At 51.8% G+C, this 13901-nt stretch overlaps 1 protein-coding gene across 1 annotated transcript in view; it reads left to right on the forward strand.

Moving 5' to 3' along the window:
* Ltbp2 (latent transforming growth factor beta binding protein 2) overlaps positions 1 to 13901 on the forward strand; it is a 78660-nt gene that overhangs the window by 57315 nt on the left and 7444 nt on the right. Inside the window, exons 18-28 of the mRNA XM_041658643.1 lie at positions 302 to 430; positions 4589 to 4708; positions 8007 to 8126; positions 9067 to 9189; positions 9387 to 9512; positions 10046 to 10171; positions 11302 to 11424; positions 11523 to 11648; positions 12067 to 12189; positions 13034 to 13165; positions 13517 to 13642. Of these exons, the coding sequence (XP_041514577.1) occupies positions 302 to 430; positions 4589 to 4708; positions 8007 to 8126; positions 9067 to 9189; positions 9387 to 9512; positions 10046 to 10171; positions 11302 to 11424; positions 11523 to 11648; positions 12067 to 12189; positions 13034 to 13165; positions 13517 to 13642 (1374 nt within the window). The remainder of the gene's footprint in view (positions 1 to 301; positions 431 to 4588; positions 4709 to 8006; positions 8127 to 9066; positions 9190 to 9386; positions 9513 to 10045; positions 10172 to 11301; positions 11425 to 11522; positions 11649 to 12066; positions 12190 to 13033; positions 13166 to 13516; positions 13643 to 13901) is intronic.

Genomic DNA, 13901 nt, shown 5'->3' on the forward strand with positions numbered 1-13901 from the left:
GAAACATTCACTGTGGGCTTGAAGAAGAAAGGAAATGATTGTGGGGTCACTGAAGTAAGGGGACAATGGGCAGGGAGGAGGCACTGATCATCACCCAAGGATTCCTAGGGCCTAAGAGGCCCCAGCAGGCTGACCTGTGGCTTTGTCCTTGGAGACTTTCATCTCTGCCTCTACCTCCTCTGCTTCCACACCCCTTCCATGTCACATAGCACCATCCTCTAGTGTGGGCAAGTTGCTGGCAGATGCCCAGAGAAAGGCACACTGGCCTCCATGACCTTCTTCCCTGCCTCCTTCTCGGCAGATGACAACGAGTGCTTGAGGAATCCCTGTGCGGGAAGAGGGCGCTGTGTCAACAGTGTGGGCTCCTTCTCCTGCCTCTGCTATCCCGGCTACTCACTAGCCACTCTGGGAGACACACAGGAGTGCCAAGGTAAGTCGGACCCACCTTAGGCCTGGGATGGCACAGGAGAACACCTCGTGGCTAGGCCCTGCAGTTGGGGTGGAAGAAGAGGCAGGCATGCAGAGTTTTCCCACTGGGGAGTACCAGAGCCGTGGGAAAGGAGACAGCACTCTGACCTTGATCTGAGAGGAAGCTGAGCTTATGCTGGGATCACAGGGGAGAAGAGGAACCCAGAAAATGGCAATGTTTGCAAAGACCTCAAGGAATTGTGTGGTTCGTGCCAAGAGGAAGCCAGAGACTTGGCTGGTGACGGGGACCAAAAGCCAGGACTCGAGTGACAAGGAGACTTTTCTTTTGGGGAATGAGGGTGACCCATGAGGATAGGAGTTTGGACTCTCAGCAGACCAGGGGACATTTGTACATTTGGGTGAGGAGTTCTGGTCCCCAGCAGTGGGGATAGCTGCAGGCTTTGACCATCTTCCAAGAAGGCCTGGCCGCAGTTAGGCAACTCTTGGTAAGCAGGCTTCCTGTATGGCTTAGTTATGGTTACCATTGCTGTGACACCGTGACCAAAAGCAGCTTGGGGAGGGAAATGTTTATTTGGTTTCCATAACCTGAATCACAGTTCATTGAGGGAAGCCAATGCAGGAACTCACACAGAGCAGGAACCCGGAGGCAGGAGATAATGTGGAGGCCAAGGAGGGTTTCTCACTGGCTTTCTCAGGGCTTGCACGGCTACCTTTCTTAGAGAACCCAGAACCACCAGTCCAGGGTGGCCCCAGCCACAATGGGCTGTGCGCTTCTACATCAATCACCAGTTAAGAAAATGCCTTTACAAGCTTGCCTATAGTCTGATCTTAGGGAGGCATTTTCTCAACTACTGCTCCCTCCTCTCTGATGATTCTAGCTTATGTCAGGTTGACATAAAATAAGCCAGCACCCCGTGCAAACCCTTTTATAACATAGAACACTCCTGTACATTTTTTTAAATGAATAAGTTCACAAAGATATAAGGAAGTCTCTTCCACACAGTGCCTGGAGACCCAGAAGTAATTGGGAAACTTGCACCTTGAGAACGGCCCTACCTGTTCTGGGGGCTCACATCTCTGGCACCAGTCATGGGCTTGGCCGTGATCACTTGTTCCCCGGCGTGGCCCTGGAGCAATGAATCCTTCCATTGGCAGAGTCTCCTCGGCGTCTGGTTCCAAGGATCTGGCCCTCAGAATCCAAAGCCATCCAAGTCCTCTCACTTCATTATGTGAGGAAGGGAGGCAGAGAAGCCCTGCTTAATAGCAGTGTGAGGGAGCCAGGTCAGCGCTCAGCGAGGACTCCAGCTCTGAGAGGCCAGGTACCAGGACCTGGGCTGAAGGTCTGAAGATAACCAAATGCATGAGCAGGAATAATGGCGCTGTCGAGTTAGATGAGCAAGCGACTGACTAGAGCAGAGAATCTGGGAAGGTTTCCCTGAGGGGGTCCTTGAACTGGGGTAGAGTAATAGCAGGTCCCATTGATGAGCACGTATACACAGAGCCACCCTGAGCCACCCTGAGCACTTTATATATAAGGCCCGCCATTCCAACCCTGGCAGTCCTCAGTTCCACACTTCATGCTTTAGCAGAGGAAGCTCTGAGAGGTGAGCTGAAACACCCGCGGACACTGTGCCTTGTTATAGCAGCACAGGACATAGATTCAAAATCACGCTGTCTCCAAAGCATGGTTTGCATCCCATGATCCCCTCCTTTATATGCACAGTACCAGGTACCCGAGGAGCAGTAGCAGGAGTGGACAGGGTCACTAGTCCAGAGAAAGCCGTTTCTGCACAGGCGAGCGTGTGGGCAGGCCTGGCATGCCCTGGGAATTAGGATGAAGTCAGGGTGACTGGAGTATGGGCTTGTTAGCAGAAGTGGCGGGGCTGAGGCCAATCTGTGATGTGACTCCGGGGCCAAGCTGAAGTTCTTGGCCATTGTCCTATGGGCAGTGGCTGCCAGGAGGGTTTGTTAAGGGTAGATGGCTCTGTCGTCTGGCTGTTAGGAAGGGGGTGACGCATATGGCAGTGTGCAGAGCCAGGGGAAAGGCAGGGGACAGGGGATTTCCAAACTTCAGGCAGCCTGGGTGGGTGCTGTGGTGAGGGGCCTTTCTCTCTGAAGGTCCAGTCTGGGAGCTGGCCATAGACAAGTTATGGCTACAGGGATTAGTATTGCAAGGACTGACCCAGACAAGAGGCTCTGCCCTGTGCCAGTCTGGTGTCTAGATGTCTCTGCCAGCCCCGACAGCTGTAGGAACAGGAGGAGCCTGAGGTCAGCTGAAGAGCTTCCACTGGGGCTTGGCTGCCACTTTGAAGGCCCTAATCCAATTTAACATCTACTTTCTAAGTTTTGCCAGTCTCACAAAACAGCGTTTCGTTATTTTAATCTAGCATTGATTCGTATGTATAAATTAATCATTCTAAACCATTACAAGTTTAACGGCCATTTAAATAGAAATAAATGTAAATTATTTCAACATTAAGGATTTATCTAAGAGCTTGCATATGACCTTCCTTGGAATAAGTGTATCTCTGCACTCCGGCCTTTGGATTTCCTCATTTGTGAGCTGCTTTCCTCAGCCTGTAAACAGGATCTGTGATCCCGTCTTTTGCTTGTTTTCCAAGTGCGGTTGTTGCTTTTTCTCATAACTTTGTGGGTGTAGTTTGTGTACTCTGCTGCATCTTATTTGTTTTATGTGTATGGAGGTCAGAGGACAGCTTTGAGGAGTTGGTTCTCTCCTCCATCTTTCTGTGGGTCCTGGGGTTGAACTCAGGTTGCCAGGCTTGGGTGACAAACTCTTGCCCACTGAGCCATGGCTGGCCCCCTTTTTGCGTTATTTTTAATGCGTGGTGGTTTTGTTATGTCACAAAGACATTGTGCACTTTATTTACTCTTTCCAGGATGCTTTCTCCAACTGGGGTCTGCCTTTGCATGGCTCTTAGGAACCCCCTTTCTCATTTCCATTTTTCTCTACGACCAGTTTTCCCAGCACCATCTGTTTTTTAGGGAGTGGTTCTGGCTTCACCTGGTTTTTTCCACCAGGTTTCCACTGTTCATTCTGTCTTCGAGAGCCTTCCCTTTCCTTTTGCGTTGGCAATAGAGCTTCCGAGAGTTCAGACAGCTGTTTCTGAATTCCCTGGAGAGTTGTTGCCAGGAAGGTTCTTGGGTCTGCGCTATACTGAAGGCCAGGATCTCCCTGGGGGCTGAGTGAGGGTGCGTGTGACGGCTCTGCCGGAGGCTCCACTGTGAACCGGATGATAGGAAGGATGCCCGCGGTGGAAGCACGTTGGATTTATGCCTGATCGAGGCCAGCAAGCGTTCCTCCATGTTTACTGCCAGGCACTCCCCTAAGGGGGCAAAGATGAGACCCGGATGGGTCTGCGGTGGAGTCAGGGAGTGGTCACAGGACAGAGCTGGTACACTGAGCCACTGTCTGAGATGGGACTAGGAATCTGCTGGTCACCAGGAGGGAAGAGACACTCCCAGCAGAGGCATGCGTGTGAACAGAGATTTGGAGGCTGAACTCATGGGAATCTGCCATAGCTAGGATTATAACAGCAAGGGCGGGCAGATGAGCAAATACAGCAGAACTGGGGCCGGGTTTGGGAGCCAAACTGCAAGTAGGACCGGGGTGGCAAGGAGCTGGGGAACTGCATCAGGGGAGTGGCCTGACCAAGTTTGGGCTTTAGGGTCAATCAGGTTTTCCCATCAGACTTCCGCCTTTTGCTCTGCCTATGAGATCCTTTCCTCTTCTCCTCTGTTGGCAGTGGAGAGTCTCAGAGGGGGGTGTCAGTGCACCTTATAGACCCTGGGCTGCCTGCAGTGCTCTCTGTCCTTCTGAGAAGGTCCATCCTTGAGGAGCATTCTAGTGGTAGATTCCGTGTCTACTGTACTAACATTGGGGCAGGGAGAACATTATACAGACTGATACCTGACCTCAAGCCCAAGCCTTCCATCAGGAGGAAAAAAGGGCTCCCATGAGCCCTAGAAGTAGCTACACCTGGGAGAAAAGAACTCAAGGGACCACAGTCTCAGAGCTGACCTAAGAATCCCTTCAAAGAATCCGTGCCTCCCTTAGCTAGCAGTCTTGTTCACGGCCTCTGGCAAGGATGCCCATCCTCCGGGGCGGGCTTTGACTCGGGACCACCCTGTGTGTTTGCAGATATAGACGAGTGTGAGCAGCCCGGGGTGTGCAGCGGTGGGCAATGCAGCAACACTGAGGGCTCATACCACTGTGAATGCCTTCGGGGTTACGTCATGGTCAGGAAAGGACACTGCCAAGGTAAGGACCGGCCTGCTACCCCACACACTACAGACTACCAGCTCCCCTTCTAGCTGTCCTCCTCCACAGAGTCCCTTGTCACTAAGCCAGTTCCCACTGGCAGAGACATGTCTATGAATCCCTGAGCCCTCCTGCCTTTTGGGCGGTACGTCAGCATCCTGTCTTCCCCAGTAGCAGGGAAATGCAAATCTATGTGACACCACAGAAATGCGCATCTTTGCACATCTTTGTCCCCATCACCTTGGAAAATGTGTTCTCTCTGTAGATAGCAGAGAAGAGTTAATCTCTCTGGCACCTTTAGTCTTCTTACTGAAGTGTGTTAATATATAAACTCCCAGAGGGTGGACCATGTATGTAGTTAGCATGTGCATAGTCACCCAGCAAATGCTGGTTGACGAACAAATGAATTAACAAATAGATCTCCCCTTCCTCACAGGCAGCTAAAAGATGGGCTAGGACATTGCTAACCTGTCTCCTTGTAGACAGGGTTGGACCTGCCACTAACCTATCTGGAACCAGGTAAGACAGGATAACGTCTGATCTGTCCTACCTGGTTCCAGAGAGTCCTGGAAGTAAAGGTGAACTCGTGGACCTTGTGAAGGAGAGACCTCTCCCCAGTCCACTACCAGGAAAGCAAGGCCCCAGGAAATCTAAGCAGAGGGGAAACATCTACGGGTATAGAACAAACTGTCTTCACCCCAGGGATCACCTTCTCTCAGGGATCCCCTCTTAGTGCCCCTCCACCTCAAACTCAGGCCTAGGCATGATCCAAGCTGGAACCCATCCCCTGTCCTGATTAGATCAATAGAAACAAGATAGCCTGGCAGCTCCTGATAGGTACCCTGCTAAGTGCCAGCTGGCCACGCTAAGAGAGCCTCATTGGGCCGGGCGATGGTGGCGCACGCCTTTAATCCCAGCACTCGGGAGGCAGAGGTAGGCGGATCTCTGTGAGTTCGAGACCAGCCTGGTCTACAGAGCTAGTTCCAGGACAGGCTCCAAAGCCACAGAGAAACCCTGTTTCGAAAAACAAAAAAACAAAAAAACAAAAAAAAAAAAGAGAGCCTCATTGGGCATCACAGCGCTATGCATTTAACCTCAGGACTTACAAAAATGGAAAAGGAAATGAACCAGGGAATACCAGAACACTTAAAAGATCAGGTTTATACTAACCGTCTGCATTAAGGGCACAGGCTCCAGAGCAGACAGGTCTGGGTTGTATTAATGTTTCATGTTTGGAAATAGAAATTGCCACACTCCTCTCCGAGGACTGATTGGCTCTCATACACAAGATGTGCAGAGCCACCTCAAGCACACTGTGAGGCCCCCTCTCTGTCATGTCCCAACTCCCCCACATCCACGTCCTACTCTGGATGGCTCTGACCCATCAGGAGGAAAGCTTCTAGACAGACACCTCATCTGGGAGGTCAGGCTGAGTTCTTGGCCCTGGGCAGACACTCTGGGGCTGTTGAAAGAATGATGTAGTTTGTACGCTTCTCCGGGTTTCCATCAGAAACCACAGACCCTGCCCATCACCCCGGGAGCCCAGGCAATTTCCTCTCCCTTTCTTCTGTCTCCAACGAAGGAACTACTCTCTCCATGGAAACCCGAGGTCTCTGGTGAGAGACTGTGAGGTTTGGACAGTGGCCCGTGCAACAGTCTCAATGACATTTCCATCATACCCAGGACTCTGGGTTCCCAGGGACAGAGAGTATGATTCTCCTTTACACTGTCACGGCCTTGGCTGTCCCCCACTCTCACCCAAGATCCCCTGAACTCTGGCTCCTGCCCATCACTCCCACTTCGTACTCTCACCAGGAACACAGGTGGGTCCCCTCTCAGTTCCCCACACAGAGATTGGTCCCTGGAAAGGTGCCACAGTGCCCTCCCAGAGTATGGGTGGCAGGGTCACAGGTTAGTCCTGTGCGACCTTTCCTTGGGTCCCTCTAGCAGTCCCTTTCGCAGCCTTACGCTAAGAGGACAATGTGTATTATTTTAGGCACATTGTTTCTTCTTCTGGTCTGCAAACACATGTTGGGTGCCAGCTGTGTGTTATCCGTGGGCTGGGAATACAGCAATAATTAGTTCCCAAAACAAACCAGAATATTGGAATCTACCAAGGCGTTCCATAACTTTAGGTTAAAGTTCAAACCCTTGACTAGGCAGAAGGATCTCTATCCGGTGACAAGCCCCACTTTAGCTACCGTGAGTTCCGTGGAATAGCCTCAGGTTGTTTGGGGATGGAGTCCACTCGATCCAGAATTTTCCTCGGCCTCCTTTGATGAGCTTATCTAATGGTGCAATTCTAGCCACTCCCCATTCAGGAGAGGCTCCCCTGGCTCCGGGGAGGGGGGAGACTAAGGGCTATTCTGGTCTTCTGACCTCTCTCTCTTTCCCTCCCTGACAGACTGCTCATATATTAACATCACTGTCACTCCCCGGGGCTCTGCTCTAAGAAGAAATCTGGGCAGAGCATTGCAGCTCGCGTTAGGTTCTGCTTCACTAACAACCAACCCCCAAATCAGCTATAGAGCACACAGTCAATCTTATATCTCACCAGTGTCTTGTGTCCATCAAGAATCGGTTGAGAACTCTGACCCAGGCTTCCTTACTCTGGTACTAGACAGAAAGAATAGCCAGCGTTTGGACTGTGCCCAGTCACCAGGAAAGGAAGAAGACACTCAAGGGTTGCGTGTGATGAAATGATTTGGTTCCCAAGTTACCTACGTCATATCCATGCGTACCTCATTGGCTGTCACTAATCTTTTGATGTCACCCAACCACAAGGGGCCCAGAAACAAAACCATATCATGCCCCGAAAATGAAGATGTAAGCTACTGTTTGAAGATGAGTGAGTTTTACATCTCCCAAATGCCCGACATCCAGGGCTACACACACCTTCCGCAAATGTACCTGACACACGGCAGGTAGGGCAGACTCAGGGGTCAGTGCAATCTTCCTACCTTGCCTGATGTCACCAAAGGTGATAGGAGGGACCGTCCCAAACGATCCAGTCTGAAACATGCAGTTCTCTGACTTCCTACAGCTAACAGTACCCACAGCCTCCTGCAGCGACCTGGGCCTGTCTTTCCGTTTTTTAAGTCCTTTCGCTTATCTTTGCTCTAGGACTGTGTGTGGGAGGTGCATTGGGAACACAGGGAAACTCATTTTTTCCTGGTGTTCAGATATGGAAATTGACATCCATTTCGCCATACAGGGCAGGGCCAAAGATTTGCAGACATGAAATACCCATGGGTTGTGGTTCTCGGAGATGACCAAGGGAGGGGCTCTTGTTTTCTAGATATCGATGAATGCCGTCACCCTGGTAGCTGCCCTGATGGGAGATGCGTCAACTCCCCCGGCTCCTACACGTGTGTAGCCTGTGAGGAGGGCTACATAGGCCAGAGCGGGAGCTGTGTAGGTAAGGGCTGGTTGCCAAGGCACTGAGGGGGCTGTTTTGCCTTGAGATGGCTGATTGAGCCCACAGACCGGGAGGGGAAGAGGTGGCAGACAGCAGTGACCTAGAGGACATTGTCTCCCATCATCCGATTGGGTTCTCAGACAACACTGAGCACGATGTGGGTGTGCTTCGGTTATGGGACTCTGCCCTCTGAATCAGCTAGGGTGGGCCCCTCTGCTGGGGCTTAGCCACATCCGTTCTGATGCTCTATCCCAAAGTTCCAGAAGCTTCTGTGGTTGGCCTCTGTGGATCGGGGTGAGAAGCTGAGTGGTGACAAGAGCCAGCCCTCTGCTTTTCTACACTGGAGTTCTACAAAAGGACACTGAATAGCAGTAGCGCTTCTTGTTCCCAAACAGCTCCGTGTCAGTGGGAAGAGGAGTGCTCTTTCCCCTCAGCCCCCGCAGGGAACAAGGCCCAACGCTCTGATGCCAGGAGGGGCCATGCTTTGAATAGACGCTTTGAAGCTCATGAGAGGGCAGACGGTTCCCAGGCCCTCAGGACAGCCACAGCCACCCAGGCATGGCCTGGCTTCTCTCCACACTGCCCACCCATGTACTGGAACTGTTTGCTGGGTGTAAAACATTGGGGTTTTTTAGTGGCAGGTGAGAGACTAATGAGGACTAGTCTCACGATGGAGGGTCTTGGATGCCTTATTGCTAGTGTTCGAGGTGGCTTCATTTTCCAGGGCTAAGCAGGGTGTTCTGTATGATTATGGGGGCTGAGGAGCACTAAGGAGGGTGTGACCCTGCTCTGCCTAGACGAAATAAAGGGGCAGGGCTGTGCAGTTTCCCTCTGAAGGCTGCTTCCATGGACTCATAGTTGAGATGATCTAGGCTTGCTAGAGTGGCAGACAGTGCAAGGAAGAGAGGAGGCAGTGCCCCATCTTGGACTTTATCCACAGATGTGAACGAGTGCCTGACCCCTGGGATCTGTGCCCATGGAAGTTGTATCAACGTGGAAGGCTCCTTTAGATGCTCCTGTGAGCCGGGCTATGAGGTCACCCCGGACAAGAAGGGCTGCCAAGGTACAAAGATGTAGCACCAATTCTTCCACAGACAAATCAAACTTGCAACATCTTCCCCTCTGGCTGCCAGTCCCTGAAGCCACTCCTGAACTAGTCCTCCAGGCCCGACCTGACCTTTTAACCCTCCCTGCCCACCTATGAGTCTCTGGAATGCCTGCTCTGCAGAATCCCATACAGAACTCAATGGTCTGTTTCAGATGTGGATGAGTGTGTCAGCCGAGCCTCATGCCCCACGGGCCTTTGCCTCAACACCGAAGGCTCTTACACCTGTTCAGTCTGTCAGAGTGGGTACTGGGTGAACGAAGCCGGCACTGCCTGTGAAGGTAACACAAGACAGACGGTGACAGGAGGGACAGAATATAGGCCTTCCTCCCTCTTAAAGAACATCTGTTTGTCCTCCAGCCTCGGGCTGATCCCAGGGGTTAATCCTCCAGGTTAGGTTAGAGAGAACTCTGGGAGACATAGCCCCAAGAGAGGTTCTATTGCTATAACTTCCAAATTCAGAGGGGAGACAAATGGTCCCAGAGACAGGAGGGAATCTAAAGTGACGTACAATAGTGTCTGCCTATGATCCCAGCCTTGGGGATCAGGAATTCAAGGCCAGCCTTAGCTACACAGTGGGCAGCCTGAGCTATGTGACACCTTGTCTCAAAAGAGATAAGCTGGGGGTGGGGTTACCCATGGAGCTCTCTAGGAAGGAAGTGGGGGAGTGTATCATAGAAGATGGCCAGGGTTCGCCCTTGTCTAGAGGTCCAGAGTGTACTTCCAACCCAGAGATAGGCAAGAGGTGTTGTGAGAGAAAGCTGTGGTAGGACTGCGCTCCTGGTTCCACAGCCACGGTTGTCTGTCTGCCTAGACCTGGACGAATGTGCCTTCCCTGGAGTCTGCCCCGCAGGAGTCTGCACGAACACCGTGGGCTCCTTCTCCTGCAGTGACTGTGAGCAGGGCTACCGGCCCAGTGCCCTGAGCAACACCTGTGAAGGTAGGAGACCCTCCCCCGCAAGGAAAGCACAGACGGAACACAGTAGACCAACCTAGCCTTTATGAAAAGGAACAAGAGCTCCTCATTAAACCTAGGATGGGGGCTGAGGACTCGTATTCCTACCCGCTCCCCGAAAGCAGTCAGGAAAGTGGCTAGATACCCGAGTCTCACCACCATGAAGGCACTGGTACACGGGCTCCGGGGTCTTAGCAGCACCAAGGGACAAGAGACAGAGACACATTGCGTTTCTTGGGCCTTGGCCTAGACTTTTGAGACTCTGTTATAACAAGACTCTAGAATAGTGGTGCTCAAATTGGGGGTCAAACAACCCGTTCACAAGAGTCACCTAAGAACGGCATAAAACACAAATATTTACATTACAATTCGTTACAGTAGCAAAATTATGGTTATGAAGTGGCAACGAAAATAATTTTAAGATTGGGGGTAGCACACCATGGGGAACTATATTAAAGGGTCGCAGCATTAGGAAGGGTGAGAACCACTGCTCTAGAGTGGCCATTGGTGCTTTGTAATAGGGTTAATAATGCCTATAATCCCAACACTTGGGAAACCTCGTCAGGAAGACTAAAAGTCTAAGGCCAACAAAGCTACAGAGGGAGAGAGGGGTAGGGTGGGTGGAGGGCGGGTCAGGTGTGATGACCCGGGCTTACAATTCTAGGACTTAGGAGGAGAGTCGGGAGCTCATCTTTGGCTATCTAGCCAGTGAGAGGCAAGGCCAGAGCTAGCTACACGAGATCCTATCTCAAACCAAATTCACCAACAAGCAGAAGCGAGTTTCTGTTACCTTCTCAAGTTCCCTGCATCTGTTTCCTTGGTTTCTTGCCCATTGCTTCTCAGCCAAGACAGAGGAGGGAGGCTTTGGTTTCCCTAGGCCAGGACTACGGGGCATGAAGGAGCCCAGCCAGATCTGAGCCAAATGGGAAGATCTGCTGCTGTCCTTCTCCCCATGGCTCTCTCATTAGCTTCTCCCAGGTACCTGGGAGAAGGGAGATAAACATAGCAGGCTCTGTCCCCTCAGGCAGGTGATAGGGCCTCTAGCGATGTTTCCCTTGGAACCTGTCCTTGGAAGGTGCCACCATCAGCTGCCTCCTCCCTGTGTGACCCTACAGATGTGGATGAGTGTGAAGGTCCCCAGAACAGCTGCCTCAGAGGCCAGTGCAAGAACACGGAAGGTTCCTACCAATGCCTCTGTCGCCAGGGCTTCCAACTGGTCAATGGCACCATGTGTGAAGGTGAGCACCCCAAGTCTTCCCATCGGGAGCTGGGGCAGTGAGGATCTGCAGAGGTGAGGGCACCCTGGAGTCACCCCTGTCTCATCTTGCCTCTACAGACGTGGATGAGTGTTCTGAGGAGGAGCACTGTGCTCCTCACGGCGAGTGCCTCAACAGCCAGGGGTCCTTCTTTTGCCTCTGTGCACCCGGTTTTGTCAGCACTGACGGGGGAACCAGATGCCAGGGTAAGACATCAGTGTGGTCGTGTCTAAGGTCCACCAGCACAGGAGTTAAAGGCTATGTCTAGAGTCTTATCTGAACACCATTGCTGAAGTGAATCGTTTGCTAACGGCCTACCAAAGGAAGAGAAAATGGGAAGGCTGGGGAGATGGGAAAGATCCCGGCTTGTAAGGAAGGACTCGAGTCTGCAGGGTCCTCTCTGTGGTGCCTGTGGCCACTGTGCGTGCTCTCCAGAGTCTCAGTGTCACTCTTCTGCACTAAAGCCTCCCCACAGCATGGCCTGGGCTGTCCCTTGATCTTCCTGCCTGAGCTTCTCCTTGGATCTCCCATGGGCTTCTTGAGGTCCAAAGGAAGCAGCTCGGGGCTCAAACAAGCTCTAAAGAGACCCACGCTTGCATCTGCTGACTGGTGTCTCTCTCCTAGATGTTGACGAGTGTGCAGCCACAGACCCATGTCTGGGAGGGCGTTGTGTCAACACAGAGGGCTCCTTCAGCTGTCTGTGTGAGACCGGCTTCCAGCCCTCCCCAGACAGCGGAGAGTGCGTGGGTAAGGACTCTAAGGATTGGATGGGACCCTGCCTCACTTCTACCCACCTCTGTCCCTCTGTGGTCCTTAGCTCCCTAAACTAAGGAACATAGCTTCCCAGGAAATACAGCATTTTCTACAGGATTCAAAGGATAATGCATTTATTGAGCTTCTGATGATGCAAGAACTGGCTTAACAAAGACAGAATCTTTGTGCCAGCAGAAGACACAAAGTAGTTTTAAAAGCCAAAAACATTCAGCAGATATTAAACACCTGCTATGTTCGATGTCTTTTGGTAAGACAGATGGTTACAGATGATCTTGAAATTGAATAAGGGAGGGCCTGGAGAGATGGCTCAGTGGTTAAGAGCATTGCCTGCTCTTCCAAAGGTCATGAGTTCAATTCCCAGCAACCACATGGTGGCTCATAACCATCTGTAATGAGATTTAGTGCCCTCTTCTGGCCTGTGGACACACACAGACAGAATATTGTATACATAATAAATAAATAAATAAATAAATGAATAAATATAAAAAAAAGAACATTTAAAAAAAAAGAAATTGAATAAGGGAGATAAATATTGAAGGAAACTCCCTGAACTCCATTGTGGTGAAAATGGCAGAGTGCTCTGTTGGGGATCAGAGGGGAGGAGGCTTCCCAAATGGTGTCTAGTTCTCTTCCTAAAGGCTCAGCCCTGCTGGGTCAGGGAAATTCCCCCTGAGTTAATCTCCTGGGGTGAGCTGAGCAAGCTGATCTGAAGCGGACCTCAGAAGCTGTGGGCTCTGAGCTTGTCAGGTCAGCAAGGTGGGGCCAGAATGGTGACCTAGCCACACATCTGCCCCCCCTCTCATGGCTCTGGGGACAGATATTGATGAGTGTGAGGACGAGGAAGAGCCAGTGTGTGGAGCCTGGAGGTGTGAAAACAGCCCTGGTTCCTACCGCTGTGTCCTGGGCTGCCAGCCTGGCTTCTACATGGCCCCAACCGGAGACTGCATCGGTGAGTAGAACCGGGCGGTGGTGTGGGGTGAGGGCTGGGGGTGGGGAGGGTAAAGGAAGGAGGAAGGCTAAGGACATCTGGTTTTCCAAGCATCCAGCTAGAAGCAGTTTCTCCCGCGGGTACCCTTTGAGCGGTTGTTTGTGTATTTTCCATACAGCGAAGCTGTCCTAAAAATTGAAGAAGAATGTATAGCCAAAGCTTTCTTGTGCTGGGCCCGGGGCGGGGCGGGGGGGGGGGGGTGTTTGTTTTGTTTTGTTTGCAAATCTTAGTGTTAACAGACCAGAGACGTCAGTATTCCCAGCACACAGGCAAGCGTGCAAGCCCTCTACCCTAGTCTCTGTCACCCCACAGACATAGACGAATGTGCCAATGACACTGTGTGTGGGAACCATGGCTTCTGTGACAACACGGACGGTTCCTTCCGCTGCCTGTGTGACCAGGGCTTTGAGACCTCACCTTCAGGCTGGGAATGTGTTGGTGAGAAGCCTGCGGGCTACCCAAGGTCTGGGTTAGGAAAGGCCCTTGGACCTTCTTATGTCTACCAATTTCTTTCTTTCTTGAAAGGAAGTGATAGGGCCCTCTTCCAACCACTCATGTTTACACAGCTCCATGACAGGACCCCAAAGGGTGGGCAAGGCAAGCTCAAGGGAGGTAGAATCCCCTCCAGCTAGCTCTGCTGCTAGGCTGGTAGGAGAACGGCCAGTCCGGCCACATAAGGAGCAAGCACAAGAAGGAA

Source organism: Microtus oregoni, unplaced genomic scaffold, assembly GCF_018167655.1.
Source record: "Microtus oregoni isolate MIOR12 unplaced genomic scaffold, Mior012 000009F_ref0000495, whole genome shotgun sequence".
Lineage (NCBI taxonomy): Eukaryota > Metazoa > Chordata > Mammalia > Rodentia > Cricetidae > Microtus > Microtus oregoni.